At 58.4% G+C, this 15,171-nt stretch overlaps 1 protein-coding gene and 1 long non-coding RNA gene across 2 annotated transcripts in view; one reads left to right on the top strand and one right to left on the bottom strand.

The window, feature by feature from the left end:
* The window catches only part of DNAH1 (dynein axonemal heavy chain 1), a 67,256-nt gene that overhangs the window by 37,851 nt on the left and 14,234 nt on the right, over nucleotides 1–15,171 (bottom strand). Inside the window, 13 exon segments of the mRNA XM_058288773.2 lie at nucleotides 484–696; nucleotides 1,250–1,503; nucleotides 1,587–1,785; nucleotides 2,129–2,284; nucleotides 2,654–2,795; nucleotides 3,847–3,929; nucleotides 4,224–4,343; nucleotides 4,757–4,982; nucleotides 5,076–5,269; nucleotides 6,002–6,152; nucleotides 7,275–7,573; nucleotides 8,172–8,383; nucleotides 9,691–9,848. Coding sequence (XP_058144756.1) covers nucleotides 484–696; nucleotides 1,250–1,503; nucleotides 1,587–1,785; nucleotides 2,129–2,284; nucleotides 2,654–2,795; nucleotides 3,847–3,929; nucleotides 4,224–4,343; nucleotides 4,757–4,982; nucleotides 5,076–5,269; nucleotides 6,002–6,152; nucleotides 7,275–7,573; nucleotides 8,172–8,383; nucleotides 9,691–9,848 — 2,407 coding nt within the window.
* LOC139437645 (uncharacterized) lies at nucleotides 5,048–9,089 on the top strand. The gene is made up of 5 exons (XR_011647530.1): nucleotides 5,048–5,289; nucleotides 6,594–7,115; nucleotides 7,222–7,456; nucleotides 8,214–8,331; nucleotides 8,908–9,089. It is a non-coding gene; the product is annotated as an uncharacterized lncRNA (long non-coding RNA).

Raw genomic sequence — 15,171 nt, 5'->3', positions numbered from 1 at the left:
GGTTGTCAGAATCCGCGGCACCGCCTCTGGCCTGGAGAGCCCCGGGCAGGGGCAGTCCCCAGTGCCTTGGCCCCCTCACCCCAAGATAGCTCCAAGAGAGATGAGAATGGGAGGCCACAGGGTGGAGGGCGGCATTGAGGAGCCTCAGGGGCCCTGGGGTGCCAGCCCAGAAAGTTCTGGGATTTGGTGTCCTGGTTATCCCCAGCCCAGCAGCCCTTAGGGGTCTGGTGGCTGCTCTCGTGCTCCTCCTCAGCCTCTGGGCCAAACACTGGTCCCACCCCCACGGGCTCAACTGCCTCCTCTGGTCGCCGAGCTCAGGGGTGGGAAGTCCCATCCTCATCGCCCCCCGGATTGAGGGGCCTGTCAGGGGACTGGCGCTGTGCCAGCGGGGGCCAGTGACTCCTGTGCTCTGCGCGCTACCCTGGGGCCCTCCAATGCCGCCTTGTGGGACACAGGCGAGGGAAGGCCAGGGCTGGGGGCCACCTGGGTCAGCTTCAGCTTGTTCTCCCAGGAGCTGATGCGCTGCTCGAAGGGCTTCTTGTAGGGTGAGAAGGACATGCTCTGCGTCAGGACAATGTGGTCGTCCAGCAGCTGGGAGGCCTCGTCCGGGCTCTTGAGGATGAAGGTCTCCGTCTCCTTGTAGGGCAGCACGTTGAACAGAATGGTCGCCCATTCCTTCTCCATCTTGTCCAGAGCCTGGGGTGGGCGGTGAGAGGAAGAGCCGACGCTGGGGTCCAAGGAAGAACGGGTTTCGCCTGTTTGTGGCCTTCGCCCAGGCCATCTGGCAAGTGCTTGTGGCCTGCCTGGTCCACGAGTCCCCCACGAGCTCTCGCCTGAAATCAGGGGCGGCTGACTCTCACGCATGTGTGCTGCATGCATACGAAGCACATGCACATGCAGGTCGGGAGGCGGCCAGAGTGTCGGGTAGGAGTGTGGGCTCTGGTGCCAGCTCTGGCGCCTACTGGCTGTGTGACCTTGGCCAGTTGCTGAAACTCTCTGAGCTTGAATTTACCCGTCTGTTAAATGAGGATAACACTATCAGCTCCTTCCGGGAGGTCTTGAAAGGGGTGATGGTGAGCCCTGAGCCAAGGCGCGCATTAGGACCTCACCGTATAGAATGTACCTCGACCCCCGGGTGCAGTGAATGACCCGGCGGTGGGGGCCCATTACGGTCACCCAGCAAGGGCTGGAGGACGGCCTGTCCAGCAGGGCCCGAGTGGGGCCGAGGGGCCTGCCAGGGGCTGCCCACCTGCTCAATGGCGTACTCCTTGCCGGCCACCTCGGCCACCTTGCTGATGCTCTCGATGTGGTCCTGCAGGTTCATCTCGAGGCAGCGGGCGAAGGTCAGGTTGGCCTTGGGCCTGACGTTGATGTTGATCTCGTCCGACAGCACCTCCCAGTGCCGGCCGCGCATGCCGGGGTTGCGCAGCCCCTGGATCAGCGGGATGTACGGCCTGAACTCCTCGATGCGGGCCCGGATGTCCACGGCCACGTCCTGGCAGGCTGCCGGGCGGGGGGGGGCGGGGGGTGAGAGGCCGCCGGCGCAGGCGGGGGCGGGGCGGGGAACGGACGGCTCGGCCGCCTACCTGGGACGTCCTTGAACTGCTTCACGCACTTGTGCATCGTCTTGAAGGACTCGATGACATTCTTCTCCAGCTGCTCGGCGTCGATGGCCGACAGGGGGTCGTTCATCCAGCTCTCGGACCAGCGCAGCCAGTCGGAGGCCGTGGTCCAGAGGTCCAGGTAGGGCTGGAACTCCTTCACCATCTTGGACAGCTTGTCGTACTGCGGGGGCAGAAGGCCAGGGCCGGGGCTGGCTCGGGACGCGGCCCCCTCTCTCCCCGTGCTGCTCCTCCTCGGGCCACGTCCCCTCCCGCTCCTCGCGCCTGGCCGCTGCCCCTGATCCTGCCCCTGGGACCGGCCTCCCATCGTCCCAGCCCACGCAGGCTCTGGGCTCCGAGTGGTCGACCCCAGACCCCCCACCTGTCCCCGGCCCACCTCCTCGCCCACCCCGATGCCAGGGCCCTCCCGCCCAACCGGGGACTTCAGACGTGGCCGTGTCTGATGTGGCAGATGCCGTGGGCGCCGCTCCCTGGGGCGGGGGAAGGGGAGCCTGCAGGAGGCCTACGTTGGTGATGGGCGCGCCGAAGATGCGCTCGCGGTTGTTGTAGAGCATCGCCAGCTGCTGGCAGTCCTTCAGCTGCTTCTTGACGCGCCGTACCTCGTTGGCGATCTCGTGGGCTCGCGTAATGTCCACGTGCGTGGAGAAGCCGGCTACCACCAGCTGCAGGCCCAGGGGCAAGGGGTCAGGGCCTCTGCGCCCCACCTCCCCCACACCCAGGCCCCCCAGGTCCCCAGGGCATCGACTCCTCCCAGCTCCAAGGGGCAGGCAGGCCGGCCGCCCTCATGCTGACCAGGCAAGGTGCCAAGAACACCTAAGAGGCACTGGCGCTCTGCACTTTTCTGGAGCTTGCTGCCCCAAGCGCCTCTTTGGCCTGTCAGTTCATTCGTTCACTCGTTTATTCATTCATCCACCAACTTGTCTGTCGTGCATCTACACAGTACGTCTCAAATGCCAAGAGCGAGGCCAGGCTGGTGTGTGGAGGTGGGGCGGGCCCCAGACTCCAGCCCAGGGCCTGGGGCCAACCCCCACCTGCAGCCCTTCCAGCTTCTCCTGGAAGTTGTTCTGATCCATGAGCTGGATTTTGCGGAACTTCTCCTCGTCCTCGATGTGCTGCTGCCGCACCAGCTCGATCTGCCCGAGGATCTTAGAAGGCCAGTTGCTGGCGGCCCATCTGCCCGGGACAGGGAAATAGCTGAAAGGATGGGCAGGAAGGCGGGGCAGGGGAACCCAGGCTGGGGAGGTCATGGGGCACCCTCAAGGTCAGGAATCGAGGCAGCAGCTGGAGCCAGCCAGAGCTGCGCACCCGGGAAACAGGGGCGAGCCGGGAGCTGGCTGCTGCCACGTCCTTGTGTGTGCCTGGCTGGCAGGAGGAGCGCGCCCCATCCTGTCCGCCGAGAGCCAGAGTCAGCGTCCAGGGAGATGCAGAGCCACTCGCTGTGCTGGGTGGTGTCCGAGACGAGGAGAGCGAGGCTGGGGTCTGCAGGGACCTCTACCTTGGACGAAGCAAAGCCGCCTCCAGCCTGCGTCTCCCTGGTGGCCAGCTGGGGCCACCAGGCCAGCTGCCCTCGTGTTGGAACAACGTGCTTTGCCCAGCTGGCCTAGGGGGTCTGGACACCTGGACGTCTGCCTGAGGCAGCCTGGGACTGCCACCCTGAGCATGGGGTGACCTGTAAGCTGGTGCCTTGGGGCCCTGGGGTCCTGATGACACCCCCAGTCTGTGAGGCAGGGTCTGGGCCTGGGAGGAGGGTGGGGGTGGGCTACACGGGGCTGGGTGAGGGTTCTCTCTGGGGGCGTCTCAGTAGGCTGGGCTTGAAAGACGGCCCTGAAGATGAGTTCTTTGGTTGATTCCCATAAGGCTCTTGAGCTGGGACAAGAGCCCCTCCCCAGGGACTGCCCACCGGCTGGGCTGGGCCTTCCCTAAGGGCTCCCCAGAACCCAGGAGGACCCCAACCACAAACAAGCGGACCTTGGTCCTGGGTGAACGCAGCCGAGTTGGCCCGAGGACGGGGCAGAGGCGGGGTGGGGCGGCCAGCTCCCGGCCAGGAGCTTTGCTTGGCCTTCTCTTGCCTCACAGCCACCCAGCCCTGGCCGTGGGTGGCGCCGTGGCCCCTGGCACCATGGCAGGGCCCTTCTGGGGTGGTCACCCAGGCGCGGCAGCCCGGCCCCCGCCTCCCGCGCTCCACCCTCCCACGGGGCGCAGGCGGCGCCGGGCTCCCACACACTTGTCGTTGAAGTCATCGGTGTTGAGATTGTAGTGGAATTCATCCATGACCTGGTAGTCGTCCACGACCTTCACAATCCGCTCCTGCGCAGGGAGGTGGGGACGAGAGCCTCACGCGGGCCCGGCATGGGGGCGATCGGGCCCGGCTCACCCCCAAGTGGCCGCGCCTCCTGGGGTGGGGCGGAGGCGCGGGGTGCAAGGCCGGCGCGGGCTCAGGGCAGCGGGGGCTGTGCCTCCACCCACCCCGCTGCCCTCCCAACCTCCAGATGCCAGCGCTGAGCCTCCGCCCGGCCCATCGCCCCGAGCCCACCTGCCCCGGGGTGCACCGCTCGCCCCCGGCCCCCGGCCTGTGCCCTGGCCCCTGGGCGCCCGCCTCACCTCCAGGCCCTGCAGGCTCTCTGGGATGCCCTTCATCCACTCGCGCAGCTCCGCCAGCTCCTCGATGCTGTTGGGCTTCTCGTAGATCTTGCGGCTGATGCTGCGGAACTCCTCGCAGATCTGGGGGAGGGCCGTGCACCCCTGACCCTTCACTGGGGCCCCCTCCTCCTCCTCTGTCCCGTTGTCTTCCCCGCCCCACCTCACCCATGCTTTCCGGGAAAGGGCCTTGGGGCTCTGGGGACGCTGAGACCGCCCCATCATCCCCTGTCCTCGCACACCCTCAACTCCGGCTTCGGGTGACCACGTCTCTACAGCCAGGAAAGGGGCAACCCCCTTTCCTGGGACCTCCCTTTGGGACAGGCAGAGATCAAGGCAGGGTGCCTTCCGGTTCCTTCTGTCGGCCCAGGAGCCAGCAGACACCCCTGGCCCTGCCCGGGGACATCCGGCCAGCGGGAGTGCACAGGGCCTGCCAGGTGCCGCCGTGGCTGCGAGCACGCGTGCGCCGCTGGGGAGCCCCGTGCACGGGCACCTACGCTGTCCACCTCCTTGTGCAGGTTCTTGGCCAGGATGTCCAGCATGGAGGTGGCCAGGGTCTTGCGCTTCTTGGACAGGCTCTGCTTGACGTTGTCGACGTTGATGTAGAAGGGCCCGATGACGATGCTGCTAGGCAGCGTGCTGTCCAGGATCTCCTTCTCCTGCAGGTGGGCGAGCACCACCGCCCGCACCTGCTCCGCCGACGGGCAGCGTGTCTGGTAGTCCCTGAGGACAGCGGGGGCCACACAAGGGGACCGGGAAGGTGAGGGCGAGGGCGGGCCCCGCCCCTGACACACGCAGACGCGGACACGCACGCACTTGAGGAAGGTGCCGATGTCATTGTTGTTCAGCTCCAGGTACTTCTCGTACTCCCTGGCGTAGGCCTGCAGGGGGGTCATGGCCTTGCGCACGGCGCTGGCGATGACTGCCCGCAGCTCCTCCACCAGCGGCTCGTGCAGCCCCACTGACTCCAGCAGCGGATCCCCGCTGATGAAGATGTCCTCCATCACCAGCTGTGGGAGGGGCGGCCCGGGTGAGCCACGGGCCAGGCAGGCAGCGGGGCCGGAGGTGGGAGAGCCTTTCCAAAGGAGGGGCGAGGAGGCCAGCGCGTGACCCGAAGACCGAGCGGGTGGCAGGGGGGCCGGGTGCTGAGAGCATGCCAGGGGTCGGGGGAGCCCCCTTAGAGGGGGCTGCAGACCAGAGGGCCAGGCACTGCCAAGAGGTCCCCCAAGAGCCAGGCTTCCCTGGCCAGTGGCTGACTCGGTCCAGGGCCAAGGAAAGGAACAGAAGGGGAACGGTCACGGAGGACTCTGCTTGACCAGCAAGGGAGACAAGAGGGGGCTTGAGTCACAGGGGCTCCCGCGCCTGCGGGCCTGGGCGGTGTGCAGCTGAGTGCGTGCGCAGCCGGGGACGAGGGGGGCGCTGGGCAGGGGGTTCTGTGTGTGGAGGTCAACACCTGCAGCCGCCTCCTGAGAGGACGTGAGAGGCCAGTAGCTGGGTGGGATCGAGGGCGTGGGCTCCGGAGTCGGGCCCGGCCGTGGCAGGAGGGCCCCGGCTAAGTCCAGGGTTCGAAATGCAGCTGCGTGACCTTAGGTAAAGGCTGGGGCTTCTCTGAGCCTCTTTGCAATGTGGATGCCAACAGCTCTGGCTTCCGCTTGCGGTGGGAACCAACCCAGAGACTCCACCCTTAGAGAGCTGATGACGCGTCGGGCAGGAGGACAGAGTGTAACTGCAGCCACCCGTACCTTCTCCAGCTGGGGCACGGCGTGGGTGGCCAGGATGCCCTTGTCGAAGAGGTTGAGCAGAGAGGACTCAAACTGCTCCAGGGGGGTGCTGTAGTGGACCCCCGAGCTGTCCAACACCAGGTCCACGATGAACAGGGGGTTCTTCCGGGGCCTGCGGGCAGCAATCGGGCTGGCCGTGGGCCGAGGCCAGGGGCCTGAGGAGGCCGGCACGCAGGACGCCCAGCTCCCTGCCCTGCCTGCCCGCCCCGTGGCTCTCGGGCTTCTCCAGGCGTCTGCCTCCTCCTTGTCCCCCAAAGGAACCCAGACTAGGCAAACGGCTTCCCCGGAGCACCAAGAGAGAGGAGGGACCCCGTCCCCGGCCTGAGGCAGTTGGGGCAGGTCTGCCAGGCCCTAGGTGCTCCCTGGAGCCCACCCACCCCTGGCTTCAGATGCCCACTACACACCGACGTCCTCAAACCCGGACCCCAGCCCAGGCCTCGCCCCCACGCTCCGGTTGTGGACCACCCCGCCACCCAGCTGCCTGTGGGCACTGCAGACGTCCCGGGTCCACAGCGACAGCCATGACACCTTCCTTTCTCCCTTCCTCCCGCAGCCAGGCCCAGCTGCCCAGAACCTGCCCCCTTCTCTGCCCCTCCGAGCCTGAAGCCCCATCGCTCTTACCCGGAAGATGACAAGAGCCTCTGCCTGACTTCCCTTCCCTCACAGCCCCCAGAGATCCAGAGCATCATTGGGGGACATATTTTAGATCACGTTATGCCCTTGCCGGTGCCCGGGCCCCCCTCTCCGCCCCGGCCCTCCCCCCCAGCCCAGCGCCGTCCTTCCCTGCCTGCTCCAAGCCCTTTCTCCCCTCCGCGCCTCTGCACAGCGGCCCCCTGCCCGCTCCTCCCTGCACTCCTCTTGGCTGGTTTCCTCACGCCCCAAGTCTTGGCTCAGAGGCCACCCTGACCTCCTGGCCAAGGCCCACCCTCACCGGCCTCGACCAAAGCCCCTGCCCAAATCGGTCACAAGGGCAGCTGAATGTCTGTCTGCTTGCAGCGTCTGTCCTGGCTCACGGTCAGGGTCAAAACACATTTCTCAACTGAGCGACTCAGTGACTCAGCACGAGCGAATGCAGGTGGGCAGAGGACATGTCAGGGGCTGGCCGGACCCCCGCCCCCGGCAGCCTGGGGGAGCCAGCCCGCTCTCCGCCCGCCCCCATGCCACACCTCTCCGGCCCCCAGGGCCCAGCAAGGCGGAGTTCCGGTGAGCGCGGCACCCCAGCTGGGGCCCCCACCTGTACGGGCTGTTGATGAGGTCGTCGCCCCAGACCATGTGGTCGGGGCAGTCGAGCACGCTGCAGCAGGCGTCGCCGATGAAGTGCGCGAAGCCGGCGAGCGAGTCCTGCACCAGGAAGCGCAGCGCGTCCTGCAGCATGTACTTGACCAGCTCCATCAGCTTGCGCAGCTTGGACATGAGGTACACCTCCCAGTTGGCCTCGTAGAGGTTGTACCAGCCCTTGCTCATGTCGCGCAGGCTGCTGCGCATGGCCACCTTCAGGGTGCTGATCCAGGTGTCCTTGAGGAACATCTGCACCTGCGGCCGTCACAGGTGTGGGCGGGCAGCCGCCCCCCGCCCCCCGAGCCCCTATCCCCGCCGCCGCGCCCAGGCCTCTGCTGCGCCAGGGTGCGTGGGCAGCCTCGCGCGCCCCCCACCCCAACTTACTGCCTGACCCTGCTGCCCGACACCCTCAGGTGATGGCAGGGGCCCAGGGCTGCTGGGAGGGGCCGGCAGGGAGAGTCGGAGGCTCGGAGAATAGGACAGAGTCAGGGACAAAGGCAGAAGAGGGCCGAGGGAGGGACGCAGAAGGAGGCAGGCGGGGAGCGCTTCTCCTGGGCCGGCTGGCCACCCTGGCCCCACCAGGCCGCACCCCACTCCCTCTACCCGGGGCCCCAGTGGGGTACGTAGGGTTCCTTCTCCCTTTACAAAACAACAGGTCTGCTTCAGAGGCACCCAGCGGCGGCCCGGAGGGTCCTGGGAAGGGGGCCGGCCTGGTTGTCCGCTCTCCCAGATGACCATGCCCTAGGCCCCCCCCCCCCAGCTCCAACAGGGTCCAGGAAAAGGCCGAGGCCCCATGTCCGGTAAGGCGGGCGCCCGCAGCCCGCCGGGCCCCACCCCCCTGCGCGCGCCGCACCTGGGAGAAGGTCTGCGACTGGATCTGCTCAAACTCCTCCAGGCGGCTGTACTTGGAGAGCGTGGAGTGGAACAGGGCCATGGCCGTCACCTTGTTGCACTCGGCCCGCACCTTGCTGAGGGCCGTGATGACCTCCGGCCGCGTGAGCAGCGACACGAAGGTGAAGTCCTCCTTCTGCTCCCGGAAGGGGTACTCGGGGACCGCCACCAGCCCTGCAGGGACGGAGGCCCAGGGCCGTGTCGGGCATCTCTGCGGGGCTCGGGGAGGGAAGGACACCCGGTCCCCACAATCCCCCTTGCCCAGGGGCCTCCCCGAGTGGCCCCTGGGCCCCGCAGCGAGGTGCCCTCTCTGGGACTGGGTAAAGGAATTCCCTTGAGCCCCCTCTGGGTCACAGATCCCTTGAGAAGTGAGTGAAAACTGTGGACCCCCTCCCCACCCACTGTAGAACTAGAAAAACCCAGTGCAGCTTAAATGTTGAGGCACTGAACAGAACCTTTGTAACAGAGTTAAGAATTACGCAGATGCTTTTCTATTATAAAAAACAGCAAAAAGTTAATATCTGAAATCACCGACACTGGCTGGATTTAGCCCAGACCTGCTATTGTGATTCTAAGCAGGTTTCATCCTTGTGTGTGGTTACCCAAAACTTGGCCCCCCCATTGTGTGTACCCCTCCACCTCCTGTTGATGCCCCCACGGAACACCTGGTGACCTCCCTCTCCTCTGTCCTTTCCCAGCCTAGACCCTGGATCTCTGATGATTGCTGTACTTCGGAACTCACCCTGCTTTGGTTCCCTCCCAGCACGGTCCACCCCTTCATGCTAGTAATGAAGGCCCCTGTGTCCAGCTCCACCCCCAATTACCCATTAGCACCCCGATGGCAGAAAATATGAGGATTTCTGCAGTTCAGGGAGGCTGATTAGAGATCGTCCATTTCTGATCTCCTGCCAACTAGTAAATCCTCTTTTCCTCCAGCCTCATTCGGCCTGTCTGTTCTGCCCTGCCCAGCAAACAAGCCCAGCGAGCACCCCGGCCGCTCTTGCACCCCCGCCCACTCCACACACAACCCGAGGCCCACCTGGGCCTGCCCTGGAGGGCCGAGGCAAGGGGCTGTGGACACCCGGGGAAGTGAGCTGAGGCCGGGGCGGGAATCGCAGGGCCCCGGCGCCCTGCTCTGAGCCGGATCTGCAGATCTGCAACACGGGGCTGCCCGTGCTCCTGGGGAGAGAAAGGGCTGCGTGTGCCCAGGCTCAGGCCATCAGCAGCCCCTGTCATCTGCCACTCAGTGACTGGATGGTTACTTTTCTAGCACACATTTCCTTCGTCCTTCCCCCTACTCACTTCAACATTTTTTGAAGCCCTTTCCCCTCTAGCTCCCCAGGCAGCTGGGACGTGAGTGCTGGGGTCCGGGCGCACGACGCGAGTGCTGGGGTCGGGGCGCATGCGTGCCAGTGGGGGTCGTGTCTGCGCAGCCAGCAGGCAGCAGGACTGGGGAGGGGGCGGCTCTGGCTGAGCCTCACCTCGCTCGGGCACCTTCTCCTCCTCCTTCTTGGGCAAAGTCACGTAGGAGAAGGTGTCGGGCTTGGAGGACACTATTTGGTCAAAGTTGATCTTGTTCATGCTGCGTTCGTAGTCCAGGCTCACTTCCCTGGTGAGGGTGCCGAGGTGCTCCAGGACCCTGCGGGCCGGGCCGGGAAAGGGGGAGTTGGGGAGCCGGCCCACATGAGCCAGGGCCCTGGGCTGGCAGCCCGCCCCCCCCCCGATCAACAGGCGCTCCCTGCCTGCGAGCCTCTAACTGCCACCACCCTCGCCACGCCTCCCCTTCCCACCACCCTCGCCCTCTCTGCTTCCCCTTCTCAGGACCCCCTAGCACGGGCCGCCCTCACCCTGCACCCCACTCACACCCCACAAAACCCAGATCTGATCACATCCTACTCTTGCTCATACCCTGTCCCTGGGTCCCTGGGTCCCAGGATAAAGCCAACGCCCTCCTGTGGCCCCCTGGAGCTCCTGGAGGCAGGTGCTGCTCACAGAACCCTAACTCACCTGGACTTTTCACAGGCTAGACTGAGAGGCCGTGAGAGCACGCCCTCTGCCGGGGTGCTCACGGCTGCGCCCCGTGCCCTCGGCGCAGGAGGGACGCGCCCGGGCGTCGCTGGTTGTCTGCCCACGTCCCTTCCCTCCTTCTTCCTCCTAAATGCACCTCACTTTTGTTACAGAAGTCACTCTGCTCTCTCCTGACTGACAGCATCACGCCCCGTCCCCAGCTCCAGGGGGACATCTCGACTGACTTAAGCCACACACATACACAGTGAATGGCTTAGGAATGGGGATGTGGCTGATGCGGAGATAGGAAAGTCAAGCGACCTCAGGACAAATTCTCTGCAGAGTTCCTCCGAGGGTCAGGCTGAGGCTGCACTGCTCCTAAAACCCCCTGGTGACCTCGCTCCTTCCGCGGCCACGTTCCGCATCCTGCAACCCCTGAGCCGGCGCTCCTGAGAGAATGTCATCAGTGAATCACTTGCGCAAGGATTCCCAAAGCAGGCTCTGCTTCTAGGGCACCCAATCGAAGACGGGTCCTGAAGGAGCTGGGCCTTGCCATGCTCCTGCCACTGCTGCTGCCCCCTGGCCTGAAGGCAAAGCCAGCATCCACTGGAGGCAGCACCCAGCTGGGGCCCATCTGCATGGACTTCTTGCTGCAGGGAAAAGGATGCATTTCCCTGCTATCCAAACCCATCTGAGCCCAGCATCTTTGTTACTTGTAAACGTCCTACGGAATACAAAACTCAAGAGATGGAGGCAGCCAAGGTCATGGTGGCTACGCTCTTTCAAATCTTCCAGGATCGCCTCCAAAAATAAATAGGTAAGGGGAAGTGGATTTGGCCCAATGGTTGGGGCGTCCATCTACCACATGGGAGGTCCACGGTTCAAACCCCAGGCCTCCTGACCTGTGTGATGAGCTGGCCCACACGCAGTTTTGATGTGTGCAAGGAGTGCCGTGCCACGCAGGGGTGTCCCCCACATAGGGGAGCCCCATGCTCAAGGAGTGCGCCCCATAAGGAGAGGCGCCCAGCACGAAAGGAAGTCCAGCCTGCCCAGGAGTGGCGCTGCACACACGGAGAGCTGACACAACAAGATGATGCAACAAAAAGAAACACAGATTCCCGTGCCGCTGACAACAACAGAAGCGGACAAAGAAAAACATGCAGCAAATAGACACAGAGAACAGACAACTGGGACAGGGGCAGGGAGGGAAGGGGAGAGAAACAAATCTTTAAAAAACAAAAAAAAACACCTAGTTTGCTACAGACGGAAGGGGGCACCCGTGAGCCAGGCATCCTTAGACCACTCCAAAGCCGTGAAATGAGGAGGTGCAGAGGACATCCACAAAGCTGCTCCACGGGGAAAGAGAGGAGAGAGCACCCCGACCGATGGGCACCCCACCCCCTCCCCCAAGAGAAACGAAGGCAAAGCAGAAGAAACTGAGACCCAGCACTTCAAACGGAACTAAATAGCCTCCAAGGTCTCTGGGGCTATGAAAACCACCTTCGATCAGAGATTCAAAAATGAAAAATAGAAATGCAGAAAAAACAAGAAAAGAAAGGGGAATTAACTGAATTCAGGGAAGAAACGGAATAAAGAGGCAAGAGCAGATCAGGAATGAAGGGTAAACTACAAATTGCCCGAGGCAGAATACAGCCAAAGGAAAATGTAGGCAGGGGCATTGACGAAAGCCAGGCATGCAACCAGAGGAGGAAAACGAGAAAAGAGAGAACTGGAAAGGGTTAGAGACAAAGTGGTGGAACTGAAGAGAGGCACAGATGCAGATACCATCGGGATCCTTGAAGAGGAACTGAGCGATGGAAGAAACCAATACTTAGGGCTGTAATTGAAGAGAAATTAGACATTTTTTTTAAAATCTGAATTTATGTATTGAAAAGGCACCTTGGGTACTTGGAAAAACTGACTAAGAATAACCAACTTTGAGACACACCCAAGTAAAACAATTAGACTTTAAAGATTTTTTTTTTAATCCTCAAGTTCCCACGCAAAAAAAATCAAACAATTTATAAGGGAAGAGGAATTAGACTGTCAAAGGCAACACGCAAAGCGAGGCAACAATAGAGCTGCATTTTTGAAAAACTTAAGGAAACAAAGTGTTGAACCCAGGATTTTATATCCAGCCAAAAACCTGACAAATCACATTAAAGGAATAAGGAGGAAAGCAAGGGATGAAGGGCATTACAGAAGATACAAGTACAAAAGAAACCACTAAAATAAAAGTACAGACCTTCCTAAACACCAAAAGAAAATTTAAAAAGAAAAGAAAATACATCATGTAGAAAAAGAAACATGGGATTGTATCATAATATACATAATTACAACATGAAATAATGACAGATTTGAGAGTAAACATTTTAGCAATATTGATAAGTGGGTATCTTTTAATTCTTTTAACATGACTCACAAAGTAAAACCCAACTATATCCTGAAAACAAGAGACCTACCTAAAACTAATTCAGAAAGGTTGAAAATAGAGGGATGGGGAAAGGTATCTCGGGCAACTGGGAATTGTAAGAAAGCCAGCTTGTGCTTCTGATCTATAACAAAGTAGAAATAAGGTTAAAAAAAAGCATTAAACCTGCCCCGACACTTTTAATATTAAAAGCTGTAATTCACAATGATGATATAACACACTGCCCTCTGGACAAAAATAAATGAGGATATAAAAGATATAAACAATAAAATCAATAAGGTAGTTTTATGGAATATATGTTAATATATATAACTTTTGAATCCTAATAATATAAGAAATACACCTTCTTCTCAAGTGCAAATGGAACATTCACAAAAATTGATTATATATTAGGTCACAAAGAAAACATCAACAAGTTCCATATAGTGGAAAATTATAAGCAATACTCTCTTATCTCAATGTAACAAAACTAGACATTATTAACAAAGTAAAAGAAATTAAAGAGGCCCATCCTTTCACACATAAAGTTTTAAAACCATATATTAACCAACACTTTAATTCCAAGTTTATGGAATTAAAAAAAAAATAACAAAACACTACATATTGAAATCTACCAACCACTTTCAAAGCAGTCATCAGAAGTTCATAGCCTTAAACACATTTATCAATAAGAATGAAAATAAGTGAATTCCCAGCACTCACCCACCCACACACACACACACAAAACTTAAAAATCACAAAAAGGAAGCCAAAAGAAAGTACAAAGAAGGAAAATAATAAAGATAAAAGTAGAAATTAGGGAAATGGACTTTGGCCCAGTGGTTAGGGCGTCCGTCTACCACATGGGAGGTCCGTGGTTCAAACCCCGGGCCTCCTTGACCCGTGTGGAGCTGGCCATGAGCAGTGCTGATGCGCGCAAGGAGTGCCCTGCCACGCAGGGGTGTCCCCGTGTAGGGGAGCCCCACGCGCAAGGAGTGCGCCCATAAGGAGAGCCGCCCAGCGCGAAGGAGGGAGCAGCCTGCCCAGGAATGGCGCCGCCCACACTTCCCATGCCGTTGATGACAACAGAAGCGGACAAAGAAACAAGACGCAGCAAATAGACACAGAAAACAGACAACCGGGGGAGGGGAGGGGAATTAAATAAATTAATTAATTAATTTTTTTAAAAAAGTAGAAATTAAAGTGGTAGAAAAGCAGTTGATCTAATTAATAAATCAATACTCCATTTTTTCATTTAACACACTAGGAAAACTTATAACTTAATAAAGTAAAAAAGGAAGAAAGGAGAATTCTACAAAATAAAACATGATAATGAAACAGAAGAAAATGCAAAAATCTTAAGACTATTTTTGCAGATCTACACAAATATATTTTAAAGCTTTAGATAAGGTGGAAAATTTTCTAGAGAAACAAAGAACTAAAGACCCCATTAGAACCTAAAAGCATAAACAGACCAATATCTGTAGAGTAATAAGGAAAGTACAGAGGATCTATCCCTCAAAAAGCACAGATGGTTTCACAGGGGAAAATAAGCCCCAACAGAAAATAATTTATTCCAGAGTGTTGAAAATGAAGGGAAACTTCAACATTCATTTTACAAAGCAAGTATAACTTTGATACCTAAACCTGATAAAGACAATATAAAAAAATATTCAAGCTAAACATCACTTCTATCAATGGAAAAGTTATAAGCCATACACTAACAAATATAATACAATACCGCATTAAGAAAATGATACACTATGGTGTCAAGAGGGATTTATTAAAGGGATACAAGTTTGTCTCAACATTAGGAAATCAATTAATACACCATGTTAACAGAACCAAAAAGACAAATTGTATGACTATCTGCACACATACTTTAAAAAGCCTGTAACAAAAATACTTAAGAAAATAGAAATTGATGGATACTTTATTAAATCAATAAAGTCCTGGGAAGCAGACATGGCTCAACTGATAGAGCGTCTGACTACCATATGGGAGGTCCAGGGTTCAAACCCAGGGCCTCCAGGCCCATGTGGTGAGCTGGCCCAGACACAGCGCTGCCGCACGCAAGGAGTGCCGTGCCATGCAGGGGTGTCCCCCACATAGGGGAGCCCCATGCGCAAGGAGTGTGCCCCGCATTGAGCTTCCCCACGCGAGAAAAGTACAGCCCACCCAGGAGTGGTGGTGCATACACAGAGAGCTGACGCAACCAAAAAAAAGAGACACAGATTCCCAGTGCCGCCGAGAATACAAGTGGACAAAGAAGAACACACAGCAAATGGACATAGAGAGCAGACAACAGGGCGGGGGGGAGATAAATAAAATAAATCTTTAAAAAATATTAATAATAAATAAAGTCCTAAAGCCAGCATTTTGCTTAAGAGGGAAACACTAAAGGCATTTCCACTAAGATTAGGAACAAGGCAAAGATGCCCACAATCTCTACTAATATTCACTATTACACTGGAGCTATTAGAAATGCAAGAGAAAGTAATTAAAGGATTAAAAATTGGAAAAGAATAAGCACAACTATTTCTAT

Source organism: Dasypus novemcinctus, chromosome 26 (assembly GCF_030445035.2).
Source record: "Dasypus novemcinctus isolate mDasNov1 chromosome 26, mDasNov1.1.hap2, whole genome shotgun sequence".
Lineage (NCBI taxonomy): Eukaryota > Metazoa > Chordata > Mammalia > Cingulata > Dasypodidae > Dasypus > Dasypus novemcinctus.
Note: the sequence above shows the minus strand (reverse complement) of the source record. Positions and strands in the feature narration are given on the sequence as shown.